Consider the following 16,936-nt stretch of genomic DNA (forward strand, 5'->3'; position numbering starts at 1 on the left):
GATGGTGTCCACGCTGTGAGCTACCCAGGCCGTCCCAAGGGGTGCAAAGCTGGAAGGGAACAGTGCTGGGCCTGGGGAGCAGCGCAAGCGCCCGCTTCTGCCCAAGGGCCATTTCCAGCCAGTGCCAGTGCCCATCTGCGGGTTTCGAGAGAGTCAGCATCAAGGAGAAAACCCAGCGACCTCCTGCAATGCCAGCAAACCCTGTGAACCCATGGCACCCACAGCTGCTTCCCTTCCATTGAAGAGAACAGGGAAACCTCAGAAAACCCAGCTCGTTGAATGAAGAATAAAATCACTTCCCTTTTTGCTTTTAACACTGTGTCCAGAGGAGCAAATGGGTTTGTGTGTGGATTAACTGCTGTCTTTTCCTCCCGCCAGCAGTGCGGGGGGTGGAGGACGGAGCGAGACACCCATGGGGGTTTGGAGGAGGCAAGCATTGCTTTTGTAGGTGCCCAGCTTTGCCGGTGTGCAACCTGGGAAAAGCAGGACATGCAGCCGGTGGCGGGTTTTAAGCAAGCAGCTCATTTGCCGCCCAGAATAATCCCACTGGCCTGTTTGCACCTTTGTCTTTCTTCTCCTTTGTCTGAGCTTTCTTCACCGCCTCTTCATTTCTCTTTGCCTGCTCACGCGTGCTCTGAATGCCTGCCCGACACCGTGGGATGTTTGCAAGTGGTGCGCGTGTTTGTGTGAGGTGTTGTTAAGCTGCGACAGGTCAAATGATTTTGGGGTGAAATTTGAAGGTTGATTATTTTGAGATGCAGCCGCTAACCCTATACCTGGGATTTTGTCCAAGCCTGCTTTTACATACTTGCTAACCAAGTTAGATGTGTCTATCAGAGCAGAGGGGAGCATAACATATAAATTATATAATAATATAAATTGTATATAATATATAAATACATATATATAAGTTAAAAGTGAGAAAATAAATCTTTAAAGCCTGAAAATATTTTGAAATTCATCCTTGGCAGTGAGGATTTTTTTTAATCTTGATGGTCTTCTCCTCATGAGGGTACTGGGGAGATCGGGGTAAGGCAAGGGTAAGTAATGATGGGGTAAGAAAAGCCATTCTGATGGTCTGGTTTTGGGAGAAGGAGTAGGGAGAGTTTGGCAATAGAAATAGCTGTGGAAACAGAAGAGGGAGGAAGGAGTTGGAGAAGAAGGAGCCGCTCATGGTCCCGACCTTCCTGCAGCCCCCCAGTCCAGGTACCTTTGCAGGCTTTCCTGTGGGAGATGGGCTTGGTCAGGTCCCGGTAGAAGCCCTCCTTGCAGTAGTGGCAGTGCCGACCCGCAGTGTTGTGCCGGCAGTTCAGGCAGACGCCCCCACTCTTGCGTCCCGACAGCTTGTAGAGCTCCATGTTAAAGCGGCATCTCCGGGCGTGAAGGTTGCAGTTGCAGGCTGTTGAGAAAAGAGCAGAAATGGTCACCAGTGGCATCCGGGGGGGATCATGGATGTACCTACCCCAGCTCGGTCATGGGTCTACACGCTAAACAGCAACACATTGAAGGAGAGGCTGGTCACGCTTGAGTCCTGCTTTGGGACCACACGCCTGTGATGGAAACATGCGGGTGTCAGAGGAGGGGATGCTGTGATGGCATTGCCAGCTCTGGGAAGCCCTCTGCGAACCCAAACCTCTCCGGGGAGATCCGCGCTGTGATGTCAACCCTGGCTTTTTGGAGGGGGAGCTCAGGGTCTGAGAGCACTGAGACCTTGCAGGGTTTCACCATTGTGGCTTACAGCAGGGTTATAAAGCAGGAAAAACATCTTTTGCCTCTCCCCACTCTTAATGTGAATCAAAAGCTGGGTCCCGATGGAGAACTGGCCTTGAAGGCGGTGACCCCCTCTGTGGTTAGGAAATGGCCATGCAAACCCCTTGGCCCCACCAATTTTGTCGCAAGCACTTTGCACTGTTAGAGAAACAAAAGTTTCTCCCCTGCACCGTTAGAGAAACAAGTTTTCACCACCACCTGCCCATCTTTCCCAATATTTGCACTTGCACACAATCCCAGCACACAAGGGTGTTTGAACTCTATATATCGTTTCAAAATCTTCTGAGCTAGTTTCTTCCCTTGTATTTCTTCCCATGTTTGGTACCTGCAGCATGAGGCTCTGTTACATTTCTGTGGCCCAGAACATGCCAATAAAACCTTGTCTGTCTGTGTCAGCACCTCTCATCCTGCTGCTGGGACGGGGCCGGCCTGACGCCCAGTTAGTCAAATACCAAAAAGTCCCTCTCTGCTTTGATTGAATCTGCTGTCATTGAACCTGCCGGGAGATGTCCAATTTCTCCACCATATGCAGCCTAATGTCAACACAGGGACTATTTTAACAAGGGGCTTTTGCAAAAGAAAACTTAAGAACTTCAAAAGCTCGACCCCAGAGCTGTCAAGGGAACATCAAGAGGCAGTTGCTGGGGCTGTGTGCTTTGCCGAGAATTTTATAGCTTGTTTTCTTTTCCCTTTGCTTTTATTTGCTCTTCACCCCTGAACAATGCATCTGTGCAATGCCAACCCACAGCTGGGCCTCTCAGCTCTGCATGAAGGTGTCACGGCTCTGGGCTTGTCACCTTCCTTTAGAGTAGAAACATCTTAATCCCTCATTCCTTCCTGTTTACCTTACGGTGCTTGCCCAAGACAAAGATGTGCTATATTTGCTTAATTATCAAATTTCAGCCCAGAAAATTAAAGTGCAGTTCCGGATTATTTATTGGGAACAATCCCCAGATAACTCTTGACATGCAACCAGAGTGTAGCTGGAGAGCAAAATCCTCTGGATGCCTCCAAGCAGGGGGGTGAAGAATGACCTCTCTGCTTTTCCCCTTGGAATTTGATTTCTTCTGGCTAACTCAGTGAGGCATGACCTCACATCCCGACCAGACCCAAATGTTTCCAGAGCAGGAGATGCAATGACCAACTCGCTGATAGTGAGAACAGCAACCCCAGAGTGGTTTGTCAACCGTGAGAAAGTGAGATTCCTGACACCAGCCAGGGACACAACTTTCATCTAAAGACACCTGAACAGGAGAACACGATCAAGGAGACTAGAGACCCAACTCCTGCCTGCAGAGGGAATTGCTGCTTTTTATGTCTGGCCTGTCCCAGAGACACATTTGCTGATGCTGCAAGTGCAGTTAAACAGCCTGTTTGCATCTAAAAGAAATGCGGGGGCATGCACCGAGTGCTTTCTGCATTCCCCCTTGTAGATTTTTCCCCTCCCATCTTAATCTCAGGAAGAGCTTTCTGTGCCTTTGCTAGGAGCGCTCTAGCAGCCGCTCAACTATGGTATTCTCCTTTTCTTGTGGCGTGCTGAGCAACCCCTGCCAGCACGATGGTTCTGTGGCACTAAGTGCTGTACAAATAGAGGATTAGAGACGACTCTTGCCCTGCAGAACTTATGATCTAAACTTTCAGGAAGGAGGTAGTGGTGTTTTTAAAGTACCAAGCTTAGTCTGACAGAAGAGAAACCGAGATGCTCAGATTAAACCATTTTTTCAGGTCATGCAGGGAACATATGGCAGTAATGAGAACTGAGGACTTAGTTCAGGCTAGTGCCTTCACTGCAAGCATGGTCCTGCTGAGAGGAAGACGGTGGCTGTGACATGGAGGCAGCAGCCCAGAAGTCCTCTCAGCTGTAGCTAGCTACCAAGGCAACAGCCTTCATCATCAGCGGCACCAGCCTCAAGACTTGGCTTGAGCAAAGGAAGCAAAAGAGTTCCCCAATTTGAGGGTCTGTCATCCCAGCTATAGATTATAAACTGCAGGCACATCTCCATTGTTCAAAGCCTTGCAACTCACTGGAAACTATGTCTTCAGTGCTGCAAGCCACAGGAACTAGTCCCAGTTGACCAACATGAGGAGATATTTCTCCAGGGAGCTTCATGAACTCATGGTAAACCTGATTCTTCCTTGAAGCTGCCAGATATGCATGTTTTTCAATGAGCATGAAAACTCACCTCATTCTAGAATGTATAATTTAGTGAGAGCTGGAGTTCATACTGAAGTATTTTGCAAGATTGTATCGGAAAGTCCCCTTTTAAAATTCAAAGCTTGGCCCACGCTAAGTGAAAATTTTTGCATTTCCTTAGGTTACTTGATAAACAGAAAGATTTTTTTGCAAAATCAGAAGGCAGAAGTCCCCCATTTTTCTCAAGAACTTTGCAAATACTTTAGCTGGTGCCTCAGGGTCAATGCTGCCACAGGAACTCAAAGGAATAAGCAGGGTGTGCAGAGCTGCTTGCAGCCCATCTCCCCAGCACAATGTCATTTTAAGCTGCCCTTCCAGGGATGAGAAAGTCCAGTGTCTGGAGGAGGTAAAGAGCTGACCTGTACAAGAAGCTCAGGAAACTCCCCAAAACAGTCATCTCGATCTTCATTCAGAGCAAATGTCCTAAAGATCCCGTACGCCACTGGTGTACAAATAGGAGGAAATGACGGGGCAGGGAGGATGCGAAGGTTGTATGAGCCCCCCTCCATGCCCAGCATGGCACATGTGCTCCAGGTCACAGGTGCTCATGGAGCAGCGTACAGCTCTCACCCACACTGGGGCTGCCTCCCAGCCTGCTTCCACCATGAGCAGCTGGGGAAAAGGCACCAGTCGGGCCCCCAGAACGATGCTGGGCTCCGCTTCCCCTCCATTTCTCTGCAAGTCTCACACCTCACTATACCTGGCCTCTGCTCGAGCTCCCCGCCAGCACTGTGAGCAGCCAGGTAGCAATGGCCACCTCTCTGCTGTGATTTTTCAGACTATTTTTGGCTCCGTCAGCTTGGGCTTGGCTGTGTCCTCTCCTTCCCCCTGCATTCCCAGGGTACCTACAAGCTTGCACTGGTTGTCCTCCCTCACGACCACATGCTGCAGTGGCACCTTTGCTGGCTCCTGCCAGCACCAGGGCGTTTGCTGGCCACCAGACAGATGGAGATCCCCTCCTAACCCCAGGCACATGGATGCTTTTCCATCTTCCTCCCCTTTTGAATGCACTCATTCGTGCAGACAGCATGGGCCAAACTGACACAAGGAGACTGGATTCAATCAAAATTATTATCTCCCATCCTATCTCTGAGTGCCTGAGCCCTGAAGACCCTGGCACTATGCGCTGGCCATCGACCAGAGCTAACTGGCAGTTAAGTCTCTAGCCTGATGTGCTTACAGGTGCCCAATGGGAAAGGCTTGGTCTGACTGAAGCAAAATAACCATGCTATTTTTTTCTGACAGTAGTGCACAGAGAAGGAAGAATTAAGGCAATGCAATAAATGGCTCATCCAGTCTGTGACACAAACAGTCATCATGATGGGATCCATCATGCTGGTGCTACAGCTCAGAGAAGACAGGCAGTCGGAGCTCAGAGATACTCGGTGCAGGCGATGTCTGGGGTACACTGAAGTTGGTAGTCAGGATTTCAGAGATCCAGCAGTGTGTTGTGATGCCTGCCATTGCCCCTAGATCCCACCTCTAAATCTGTAAGAAGTCCTCATGCACCGAGGACTCTCCTTGTGCTCTGCCCGAGCATGTTTTGCGGAGTGGCACAGAGCCTGGGCGTGAGGCGCTCAGGAAACGAAGCTCCCGTCCGCCCTTTCCCTCGGCCCAATAGTTAATCACCCACTGTGCTAAAGCATTTTGCCTTGTTTCTAACATGAACTGGCCTGGCTTTAATTTCCAGCCACTGCTTCATGTTTTGAATTTCCCCGCTACCCTAAGTGGCTCTTCAGTAACCCATCTTTTCTTTCTATGAACGTCTTTGGTGGCTGTAATAAAATCACGTCCCAGTATCAACATCTACGCTCCTCATGCTGTCCTTTTCAGCCAGTGCAGAAGATGCATCTGCACAGTCTGCAGACACACAGCAGACCTGGCCGGGAGCAAAACATCTGCCAGGTGCTGAGAACTCTCTGATGAAAGGTTTTGGCTCCAGTTGCTTTGCACTAAGCTGGGTGCTGCTGTCTCCTGCTCCTTTCTTTCTCTTATTTTGCCAAGGACCTCGCTCAGCCTTTTGTTCACTGATTTTATTGTGCACAGATGTACATACCTTCATCAAACAGTCTCTACCTGGGCTGCCAAGCTCTGACATGAACAACTAGATATCAGTTAAATGCAGATGTTTAGAAGCATAGAGAAGGCTGGACTGGAAAAGAGGAGGGATACGGTTTGGAGCCAGTCAAAGAAACTTCAGCAGCAACATCTCCTCATTAAAAAATTGACTTTGGTCTTGGTCAAATGAATTCATAGAAGAAGGTCAACACGGGTAGAATTTTCCATGAGAGAGAATGAAAGGAGATATCTGAATCCGAGGAGCAGGCTGGAGTTGCATGATGGACGCTGTGGTTGCAGTCTTTTGTGCTGCCACGCTGTCCTCCAGGCCCCGTGTCCCAAGGCCCTGCATCTCCCAGGACGCATTCCTCTCCGCGGTTTTCATTCAGCAATGACAATGCTTCGAGCCTGCCCTTTCAAAAGACCCCACCCTTCCAAAACTTATATTTTGGCAATTTTTGAAATGAAAATTGTTTTTTTTTAAACAAACAAAAACCCCAAAACATTTTGTTTTAATTTTTATGAACAATAATTCGGGGAGGGGGGAAGGAAAGGGAAGGGAGAGGATAGAGGAAGCCAGGGGCTGAAAGTAATCTCTAAATTTGACTTGAATTTATGAATAGCCTCAGTCTCCTTAAAAATGTTCTTTTCCCAAATAACTTTTTTGCAAAGAAAATTACTAGCTCAGCCTCAGGCTTTATTTCTGTTTTACAGGAGCAAGCCTCACATGTCTTGTCCCAGCCTTTGAGAGGTGTACCCTGCCTGAGTTGCTTTTCTGGAGGGGCTTTTCGCTCAGGGGACCCTTGGGTCCTCGACAGCCTGGTGCAGATAGGAGACTTACCACCCAGCTGGCTGCTGAAACCCCGTTCTGCCAGGAACCAGTTTCCTAACTCAGAGCTACACAGGAAGAAGGTCCACAGGCTCCCCTAGACCTGAAAATATCCCTGGGATTTTTTTTTCCTTTTAAGAGCCATATTGGCTGTGGAAATGGCCACCCTTGAAGCAAAGAGAGGGGTAAAATGGAGATGGAGCAGCCAGACCCTGCAGAGACCTGTCTGGTTGCTAAGACTGGGAGATAAAGAGAAAGCCCCTGCAGACAAGGTGTGAGGGTTTCCTTGGTTCCCTAAAGCACCGTGTCCTTTCAGGCCTGGTGTCGTTTGGCAGTTTGGTATGAGGCATGAAACTGGAGCTGAGCTGTGGTGCCCCTGTACGTCAGAGCCCAGCAGACACAGCAAGCCCCTGTCCACCTCTGGGCCAGCACGGGCCACTGGTGCCAGGCAGCACGCTTTGGGCCTGCCGGGAGAAGAGCGAAGGAGCAGCTTGCCCCCCCCGCTGCTGTGCGGCCATTTCCAAGGATGGAGGCTGTCCCCTCGGAGCTGAAGTTGCACCTGGGGTGACAACCACAGGGTTGCCAGGAGCCAGCCCTGGCAGCCTGGCCGTGCAAGGACCTCCCTTGGGGACATGGACATTGTCCAAGCTAGGGAGGGGGATTTATATTCATGCCTATTGCAACAAAACAGCAAGGCGTGGATGAATACGTGCCATAGTAGGAGTGAAGTACTCCATGATACAGCCAGCACATGGCCGCCAGGGCCATCAGAGTCATCGAGGCTGGGATCGCAAGTTGCTCTTGCGGCTGAGTGACGGAAACCATCTCTGCTTGTAGGGCAGGCTGCGCCTCAGCTGCTGGGGCTGCAGGGCCAAGGCAGAGCTCTCCCACCGTGGCTTGGTGCCATCAGCCGCAGACCAGTTGGCCAGCACCAAACAAAACTGTTTGCTCGGGAAAATTTATTTGCATGTGCTGTTAAGTCTGAGTAAGCAGGAGGATCGGAAATAAGTTTGGTTTGCTTGAGCTAGCCCACCAAAGGGGAAATCCACCAGCGTGTTGCGGCTGCGAGAGGGAGACGCAGGGTCTGCGCCAGGCCCTAGGTTTTCCTGACAGTCAGAGGGAAGAGACGGAGGAAAGTGTGCGGACACACCACATTATATGCAGCTATGTTTTGGCATCGCCTGCAAAACCTTAGCCGCAAATCCAGCCTGCAGCAAAAAGAAGCTGATGAAGGAAAGCCCCGTCCTTGCTGATTCACTGCAGAGCTCCCCTGAGTTCGGCTGGAGCTGAAGCCCTGCTGGGGAATGTGCCAGCCTTCTGACCCCTTGTGCCTGCAACACGAGGAAGGGTCTGTGCTGCAAACCCAGGAGAAGCAAGAGAGAAGGGTCCTGTGGAGAAACGTGACGAGAAACTCTTCCCGACAGCACAAGAAAGGGGTAGGGGAACAGAGGAGTTCTGCAGGTATGAAAAACCTGAGGAACAGCAATTCCAGGGAGAAAATATGTCAGCAGAGAGACTCTGGACCTGTCCACCTCCTCCAGACATGTCCTTGAGGGTGCTGTGTTGCCCAAAGTGCCTGCTACTTCCCAAACACTGCATCATGACATGGGGAGCAAGGTCCCAGGAGGTCCTGGAAATATTCCCCCAGTTGACTTTGGTTCTGCAGGATATGAAAACACTCTGCAATATTGGAGCCCAGGTTGGTAACAGCAACACTTACTCCTGCCCGAGATTTCCAATGATAAGACCCTTGTTTGCTTTTACGTAAAAAATGCCAAACTCACTGTTTGGGCTAAAACATTCGAGACCGAATGTCTGACTCAGACTGAATATTTTTGGAAAAGTTCCTGCTAAAATGATTCAGCTGCTAATGAGGAACAAGGCTAGTGAAAAATACGATGTTGTGCCAATGCTAACAAATTTGGGGATTTCTTTCCTTAAAGAAAATCTATCACCCTTGTATTTGAAGCCATGGCTTAAAAAGAAAAACATTGCTCCTTGGTAGGGATGTGTCTTTCACAGAAGAAACTGATAAATTTGACTGAGTTTATAAGTCACTGAAAAATGGGGGACGTTTCAGTCAAAATTGATAGAGTTTTGCGGCTAAATTCCCTGAAGATCTTATTTTCACTGGCAAAGCTAAGCTGAAAACAGAACCTGTAGGGACAGGATGGGGTGGAGAGGAAAAGATCAGCCAAAGTTTTTGGTGGCAGGAAAGGGTGGCCGGCCGAGGGGAGGTGCCTTGGATGGATTTGGAGATCTGGAGACAGCTGGGATTAGGGATGGGGAGACCCTGGGTGTCTGGATGAGAGGAAGTTGAGGGTGGACTGAAGAGACAAACTCAGTGGGAGGGGGTGAGGTGGAAAGACACAGGAGCGATGTGGCAGGAGGAGGGACAGGGCCCTCCTCCAGCGAGAAGAATGTCTGTGTGTCCTCATCCCTCCTGCTTGCCCCCAGGCCTCTGGAGAGGACAAACAGCCAGTGATAAAGATTAGTCCTGCTGGCGGGTGCTTGGATAGCCCAGTAATGAGCACAGGGGCAGGCTGCCTGCACTGAGCATTTACAGCTGCTGCACTGTGCTAATCCAGCAGTACTCCTTCCTGCCTTATATAAAAAATTTGCCTTTGTACACCAGACTTTCCAAACAATCTGGTTTATGAGCAGGAACATTAGCAGGAATAGTGAACTTTCAGTAGTTACTAGGGACCAGATAGGAAAAGCAAATGCTGAATGTCGGCACCTGAGAGATTCAGCCTATGAATGTGATTTTGGGATTTGCCCTCACCCAAGCAGAGGATATGACTAAGCTAGGCGCATCCAGTTGACCGTCAGCACCTGGAGCCAACTCAAATATGGGCTGTAAAACTGGGCAGCAGACAGGTTGGCAAAGCCTAGAACTAGCATCTGAAATGACTGTAGCCTCTGGCATGTGGTTTTGAGAACAGATACTTTGAAAATGTCCAGGGCTGCTTGTAGATCATACCCAAGAAGAGGAAAGAACGAGTCCCTTCAAATCAGCTACTGAGGGTTATTTTGTTGGTATTCACAGTTACCAACTTCTCTCCAGTGTTGTGAGACCAAAGCTCTTTCTGATAGTATGATATTCCTTTGGAAAGTGCCCAATAGTCTCTGTAATCACTGCAAACCAGGCACGGTGGCTCCCTATCCACCCCTCCAGCATCTGACAGCATGGAAGCTGGCTCCAATAGTGAGAGACACGACTTGCGACTTAACTCATAATGTGAACCTGTCTGAGTGTGGTCTGATATATGTTTTTACTAATTTCAGGGAAGGGAGATATTTTCATAACTGCTTCCACATTTATTAGTTTCAGACTGGACTGAAGAACCAAAATTTCACTAGGTATTTCCAGGCTGTCCACATGGTATTTCTGGCCTGGCAGGAAGCATCAGGAGGAAGAGCAAGACTTATTCCTGGGAGATTTACAGCTCTGAGATGTTCAGATTAAGAGCCAGATTTTAACAATCTCTGATCAGTTCAGATCTTGCCATTGCTAGCTGACACACGTGGCAAACAGCTGTTTTCAGCCAGTGAGGCCCCCAGGCTGCCCTGAATCCTCTGGGACATTTACAGTGACCTTCAATGGCTCCTTCAAAGCCTCCAGGCAGTTGACTATCTATCAACAGTGAATGAGGATGGATGAGAAACCTGTTGGCCTGATGGGTTGTACTGAAATATTAAGCAATTAGTGGCAACCTCACACTAAAGGCATTTTTTCCTAAGACAAAAGCAGTCTTACTCAATACAAGATGCAAATCACAGAGCAAGCCTAGCCTTGGTACAGCTCACACGGTTGTACTCAAACTGCCTGTTCAGGAGCTGATGTGCGTGCAATTGGTGCAACACCTAAGGTAGCACTGCAAGTGGGCTGCATATAGCACTTTATTCCTCCACTGAGTGTGCCAGGAGCTGGGACCAGCCTCTATTGAATGGAGACACTGAAGTGGAGCCTTTGTCCATCTAAAGCACCACTGGAAGCTGTCTAGAGGTGAAGGCTTGAGCCTCATAGTCAGGTCATGAGTCTGCCTTGACAAGGATCGTGAGGAACCATCTCCAAGGGGTGGAACAAGAGCTCCAGGCGGACCTCGCATCTGTGCTGACCAATAGACGGCAAGGGACCCAGTCAGAGGTGAGTGCATGCCAGGGTCTCCTGCCATTTTGCACTGGAACTGCCAACACGTCGCACCCGTGTTCGGGTCCCATTGCGATCAGGCTGAGAATAATGTGAGTGGGCACATTCTCAATGATCTAATAAGAGCCTCCCTTTCTTCAGTAGCTGTGGAACTTGACCAAAAGACTTTTTACTCAAATCAGATATCATGCAGGAGATTTGCAGATAGGCTTAAGCCTGCAAAGAACTTAATTAATTTATTTTTTTAAGAAAGGAAATGTCAAGAAGCAAACTTTTCATTTCAATCTGGGAGCCCTAGGCTGTCATAAGCTTTCTTATTTAATTGCATCATCCAAATCCAGCTTCTGAGGTTGTAAATACTTTGAAAGAAACTGTTTGCATCCCGTAATTCACCCAGATGCCATCCTAAGGCCAGAGCTGATGGGAGAACTCACCCTCCAACCTACGGGTTATCAGAGAAAGTACACAGCAGTCAGCCTCCAAACCACCCACTGAGCTGAGTGCGGAGGTGCTTGTTAAGTGTTGATGTTTATTTAGAGTCCGAGGGGAATCCACTTGGGAACAATTTATCCACTTAGACTGCTAGCCTTTGTGGTTTCTCTCTTATCGGGTACAGATCTCAGCAGCAGCTTTCCTACGACTGCTGCAGGGCTTGCGGTGCTTTTCAAGAAGAGCATCCTCAGCTCCTTACCCCACGCCACAGTGCTTTCCTCTTAGGAGTCCAGTGTGGTCATCTCTCCTGGCGGCTATGAACTGCTGCAGGTTAGATGATGCTTTTCAGGGTACCAAATCAGCACCTCAGTCCCAAAGTGCTTGTCCTCAGCTCTTTCTCTCCAAACACCTTTGTGCTTCTGTCTTAAAATCACAGCCCAACAGCTAAAAAGGAGGCTATGTACTGACCTGGTTCTGAGCGCTGCCAATGCCAAAGTGAATGCTGACCTGGGGCCCTGACCCAGACCAAGATGTAAACTCAAAGCGGCAGGAGCCAGCACACCCAGCGCACAGAGCATCACTGTCCCCAGGTGACTCCCTGCCCAAGACATTTTCTTGTAAGTTTTCCCACACTTCCAGTGCAGGAGTATATCAGCCACTTGAGGGTTAAAGTCACAGCAGAAACAGATATTGAAAGAACTAGCACATTCAGAGCAAAGGTTATTTGAAATGCAAAAGGCCTGATAATGCAACCGACGCAGCAAAGAGTGAAAAGATTCAAAAGTCGATATTAAAACTGTTCAGCCTAAAAGGACCAGGAATACAAACAACCTTAGCTCTGCTTCTATCATTGCCCCAAGGAAATGGCACACTTGGCCACGGCTACCCTGCAACCAAGGGGTGAAAGCAATGCAAAGCAGTTTGAAACTAGCCAGCTCAGGCTGTGATTCCTCCAGGGCAGACCCAGTTTCAAATGATGCTGCTCATGCGCCCAGTCACTGTTGCTCCGGTTGTGCTAATTCGACTGCCTGTGAGGTCGGGCTGTGCCAAGCTCTTGTTTAAAAACAAACAAAGCATGCTTGAGAATGTGTTGTGTTTTTTTAACCCTCGATTATTTCCCAATCTTGTTTGGAGCATGGCTAGGGGAACTGTTAAACCGGCACCAGCCAGATCTGCTACCGAAGGGAACTGAGGGCTGCCGCAAGAGCAGTTTGAGAAGCCCTGTAAAATACATGGCTGGTCACCTCCCAGCGAGTTTAGTTCTGCCCTGGTTACATGGCTGTTGTGCAGCTCATTGGGACGGGCTGTGGGAGCTGCGGTTAGACCTCTGGCTTGCGCCCAACCCCAAAGGAGGAGTTTCACCTTAATGAGCCCAGAAGAAGTAGAAATCATGGACTTCCTGCAGTCAACCGTCTGCCTGCGATAGTGACCCAGAGTCCTGAGTACTGCTCAGATCACCTGTGCCACCATCCCGCTGGCGGTTCCCCTTGTCACAGCCCAGACCCTGCAGCCCGATGGAGCAGCCGTGGCGTTTGAGGCTGTAGATAGCAGCATGGGGATGTCTCTGGCTGATGGCATGACAGCAACATGCCATCTCGTGCTTTTGCACCCACCTCCTTTCCCAGAGGTCAATCCATATCCCAGTCCTCACTTTACAGACAGGGAAGTGGCAGCACAGAGAGGCCAAGCGTCCCAACTCAGGCTGTGCCGCAGGACAAGGCCAGGGAGAGAAGGCAGGTCTCCTGCCCGCCTGCTGCTCCAGCCACCACGTTGCTTTGCTGTGCATTAGCAGGATGCTGTCCGGGTCTGCCAAGGGCTTCTCCGGGATGCTGATGTGAATCAGGAGACTCAGCAAGTTTCAGAGGAGTTTCACGGGGAGGCCCTGGGTCTGCACTGCCTGGATCAAGAAACACCTTTCTGAAGACTGGGTCTTGCAGGATTTTGCTTTGGAGGCTAAGTTGACAGCTTTCTGCTTTGAATGATCCTTTCCTCCTTTCTCAGCCATCAGCTTTGACACTGGCTTCACTCCTCTATGCCAGGATCAGAAGCACAGCACTGCATCGCCTCGTCCCCTGAGACAGCAGGGAACGGCTACTCTGTGCAGGTGACTGCAGTTTTGCATTTACGCCCTCCCAGACTCCCATAGCCCTGTGCCAGCAGGCACAAGAGGACCTCCTGCCCAGGAGACAACATCCTTCCTGGAGGCAGGAAAGCCCTGCAGACAGCACCCATCCGCGTGTGATCCGTGAAGCTGATGCATTACAGCATGGACAAAAGCCCCAAGGAGAGGGATTCACAAAGGACCAACACTGCCTCAATTTATCTCTTGTCCCCAAATAGAAAAACCCTTGGCCTGTTTGGGAAAAGCTCCTGCCTGTGCCCACAGGAGTCCCCAGCCAATGCTTCCTGCAGTGGCTCTGCAGATGTGCGTCCTGCCCCTCGCCTCGTGTGAGGAGACAGAGCGCAGCGCGGCTTTGGGAGCCTTCACCACGGCCTCCTCCCCTTCCCCATGAATTACAAACCTCAGCTTGGCCACTTGACGTGCCAGACAGTAACACAAGCTTGACAGATGACAGCTCTCGGGAAGGGCTTTGGTTTCGCTCTGAGGCCGAGCTGGCTCAGGGGAGCAGTTGGCAGATCAGCGCGTTTGTTTCCACCCAGCAAAGCGGGGCTGAGCGTCTGTGCCGCCGCGGCGGAGGCTGGTTGCTGCGGCTCTGCCTCCCCTTTGCAGCACAGCTTGCGAGGCAACAGGCGCTGGGCTCAGCCACAGCCCACACTTCTGCTCAGCGGCTCTTTCTCTGGCAAGAAGTTTCCCAGGAGCCCAGGAGAGCCCTGCACGCTGCTCTTTCCCCAAGCATCCAGCCTTGATGCCAGTCCCGGGAGGGGACAGGCTGCCTGGGCTGGGGCAGCTATCCCGGACATCCCAGCAGTGATGTTCCAGCTGCCAGACAAGGCGGCCAAAAGCAGAGAAACTCATGCCTATGCCATCCCCAGCCTGCAAAGCCCCTGACTGTGCCAAAAGAGGACATGCCAGTCCAGATCAAGACCAAATCCTTTAGACACCCTAAGCTGTCTGGGCTGAGATCAGCAGTGCCCTTTTCTGGAAAATGTTTTCTAACCCTGTTATATGAATTAATGCATTTCAAAATAGATGAGTGTTCCAAAGGAACACTCCTTTGCAGCAGTTGCCGTGCAGTAAAGAACCAGTGCCTTCAAAAGCAGAGATCAAGTGCCACTATTCTAAAATAAGTCTTGCTCTTCCCTGTACATCGAATCCCTCTTGTGTGTTTTTCTGGCAATGGGGTTCTCTATACCCTTCTGCCTGGTTTGGTTCACCAGCAACAGCCCTGAAAAGGGGGGCCTGAACCCCTTGAAGTCCAGGGAGTTATACCACTTGCTATTGAAGAAAAGCCACTTCAGTGGGAGAGAGGAGGACATGGCAAGCCTGCCTCGAACACAAGAAACAGACTGGGCATTTGACTGCCTTCAGGGCTCTCTGGATGTTGGTCTTTCCTAAAGAAACACCACCTGATGCTGCCCACTGCAAAAGCCTTTTGCCACCGTCACAGGTCTCCCCACACTGCCCCCAGGATGAACGGTCACACTTTGAGCGGCGGCTTGTCGGCAAGGTGCAGTGCGGCTCTGCGGCGGCAGAGCACGGAGCTGGTTCGTGTTGTATTAGCCAGCTTTGGGGGCTTGCCTGCAAAATGCTAGGTGAGGCAGATGTATACATGCAAAACATCATTCCAGCAGCCCAGGGCTAAGTACCAACACGTTGCCTGCTTATTATGCTAATAAAATGCATCAGGCAGCTGCAAATTAATCCCTGTTTAATCACTCCCGGGTCAGGCAGTGCTTGCCACAGTGTGGGCCATCCGTTCCCTGGTGGCGGGGCTGTAGGAAGCTGGGAAGACGATCTCTGACATATGTTGTATCTGCTCCCTCTGCTCTGCCCTTCTTGCTGCTCTACTGACCCCGAGAAGTTCAGCAGCTGTCTCGATACCGAGCAAACCCGCAGTGCTCAGATCGTCCCTCTGCTGAGCCCGTTCCTGACCACTGCGCGCCACTGCCTCTCCCGAGGCACAGGCTTGCCGATGGATGGGCACACACAGCTGCGTCCCTGTGTCATCATGCCTGGCGATAAATACAGCTGCTGCCCAGGTGCTCTGGGGCCCCAAATCCTGAATCCTAATCCCTCCAAACGGGCACAAGTGTGTGCCATGCCTTTGCTGCAGAGCTGTGAATCCTGCCAGTCTCCAGTTATTTGCTGCCCTTTTTCCTCCTTGGCATGGTGCTGGGAGTTATTAACCATTTCTCCCATCGCTACCGCACTCGCTCTTGGCTGCAGGTTAGGTCATGTCGGCTGGGGTCGGCTCTGCACCGAGGGTGAGGCTGGGCGAAGCCCTGCACACACAAGCTCTGGGTGGTGGAGCCGGCTCTGCCCTCACTGCTCGGGAGCTGCACTGAGCTCCTTGTTCTCAGCTCGCTGCCTTGAGCACTTCAGGGTGTTTTCTTGGGTACCTACCTACAGCCTTCAATGGAGCCACACGCTCCTCTTTGCTCTTGCTACTTTCGTTTGTCTTAATAAAATTAAACTGCTCCTATGGCAGCACCAGCCCCTCAGCACACACACGGCCCTCCCCATGCTCCGGCAGTCAGAAATGCTGCTAGATGCAAAGAAGATTCTAGCAAAGCTCAGCTACTGATCCCAGTGTGATCCTGGCCAAGCCATCTAACACTGCTGTGCCTCAGTTTCCCATTCTGGAAGCAAACACGAGCGCTTCCCAACCAGCCCTGTGGCTCCAAAACCGCCCCTTGTGCTATGTCCCCGCCAGAGATGGGGTCCCACGCTGCACATTGCTGAGACGAGGGGCCAGCCCCGATGCCCTGCTCATGCCATGGGATGGAGCGGTGCCTCTTAACCCTGCTAGACACGTACAGGGAGGAAGCATCCCAGGCCATCTCCCACCCATGAATGCTGCTGCCAGTAACATGCACAAGAGAGAACGGCAAAGCCTAACTGCACTGCCTGGTGGCAGGGCTAAGGCGAAGGGTTCCGGGATCGCCTTTTTTCCTCTCTTTCTTGTCTGCCTTCATTTGGTGCCCTGCGCAGGGCCATAACCTGGATGCCCATATCAGCCCAGGGCTGGCTTTCGAAACACTGTGCAGGTGTGAAGAGCTCGATGCGCCTGCATTTGCTCAGCGATATTAGCACCTTAAAGGCTGTGGACAAAACTCTCCTTTGTGGCCACAGCTAAGCCCTGAGTAAATAGAGCTATCTTATCACCGGCGACGTTATCAGGGGATCTAAGAAAGAAGGAAAACTCCAGCTTATGTGCCTGACCTCATGATCAGCGTTATCATTGCCGTGGACATGAAAGTATTTCGAGAAGGTGTTGGGACAAGCTTGTCTGCTTTCCTACTCCCCACAGCTGCTGGCTGTTTTGTTTCTGCCCGGTGCACACATAACCCAGGCAAAGGCAGGCAGTCCACACGGCCC

At 50.7% G+C, this 16,936-nt stretch overlaps 1 protein-coding gene across 1 annotated transcript in view; it reads right to left on the minus strand.

Moving 5' to 3' along the window:
* NTN1 (netrin 1) overlaps nt 1–16,936 on the minus strand; it is a 117,893-nt gene that overhangs the window by 54,623 nt on the left and 46,334 nt on the right. The window contains exon 2 of the mRNA XM_067308295.1: nt 1,211–1,399. Within this exon, the coding sequence (XP_067164396.1) occupies nt 1,211–1,399 (189 nt within the window). The remainder of the gene's footprint in view (nt 1–1,210; nt 1,400–16,936) is intronic.

This window comes from Apteryx mantelli, chromosome 19 (genome assembly GCF_036417845.1).
Source record: "Apteryx mantelli isolate bAptMan1 chromosome 19, bAptMan1.hap1, whole genome shotgun sequence".
Taxonomy (NCBI): Eukaryota; Metazoa; Chordata; class Aves; order Apterygiformes; family Apterygidae; genus Apteryx; species Apteryx mantelli.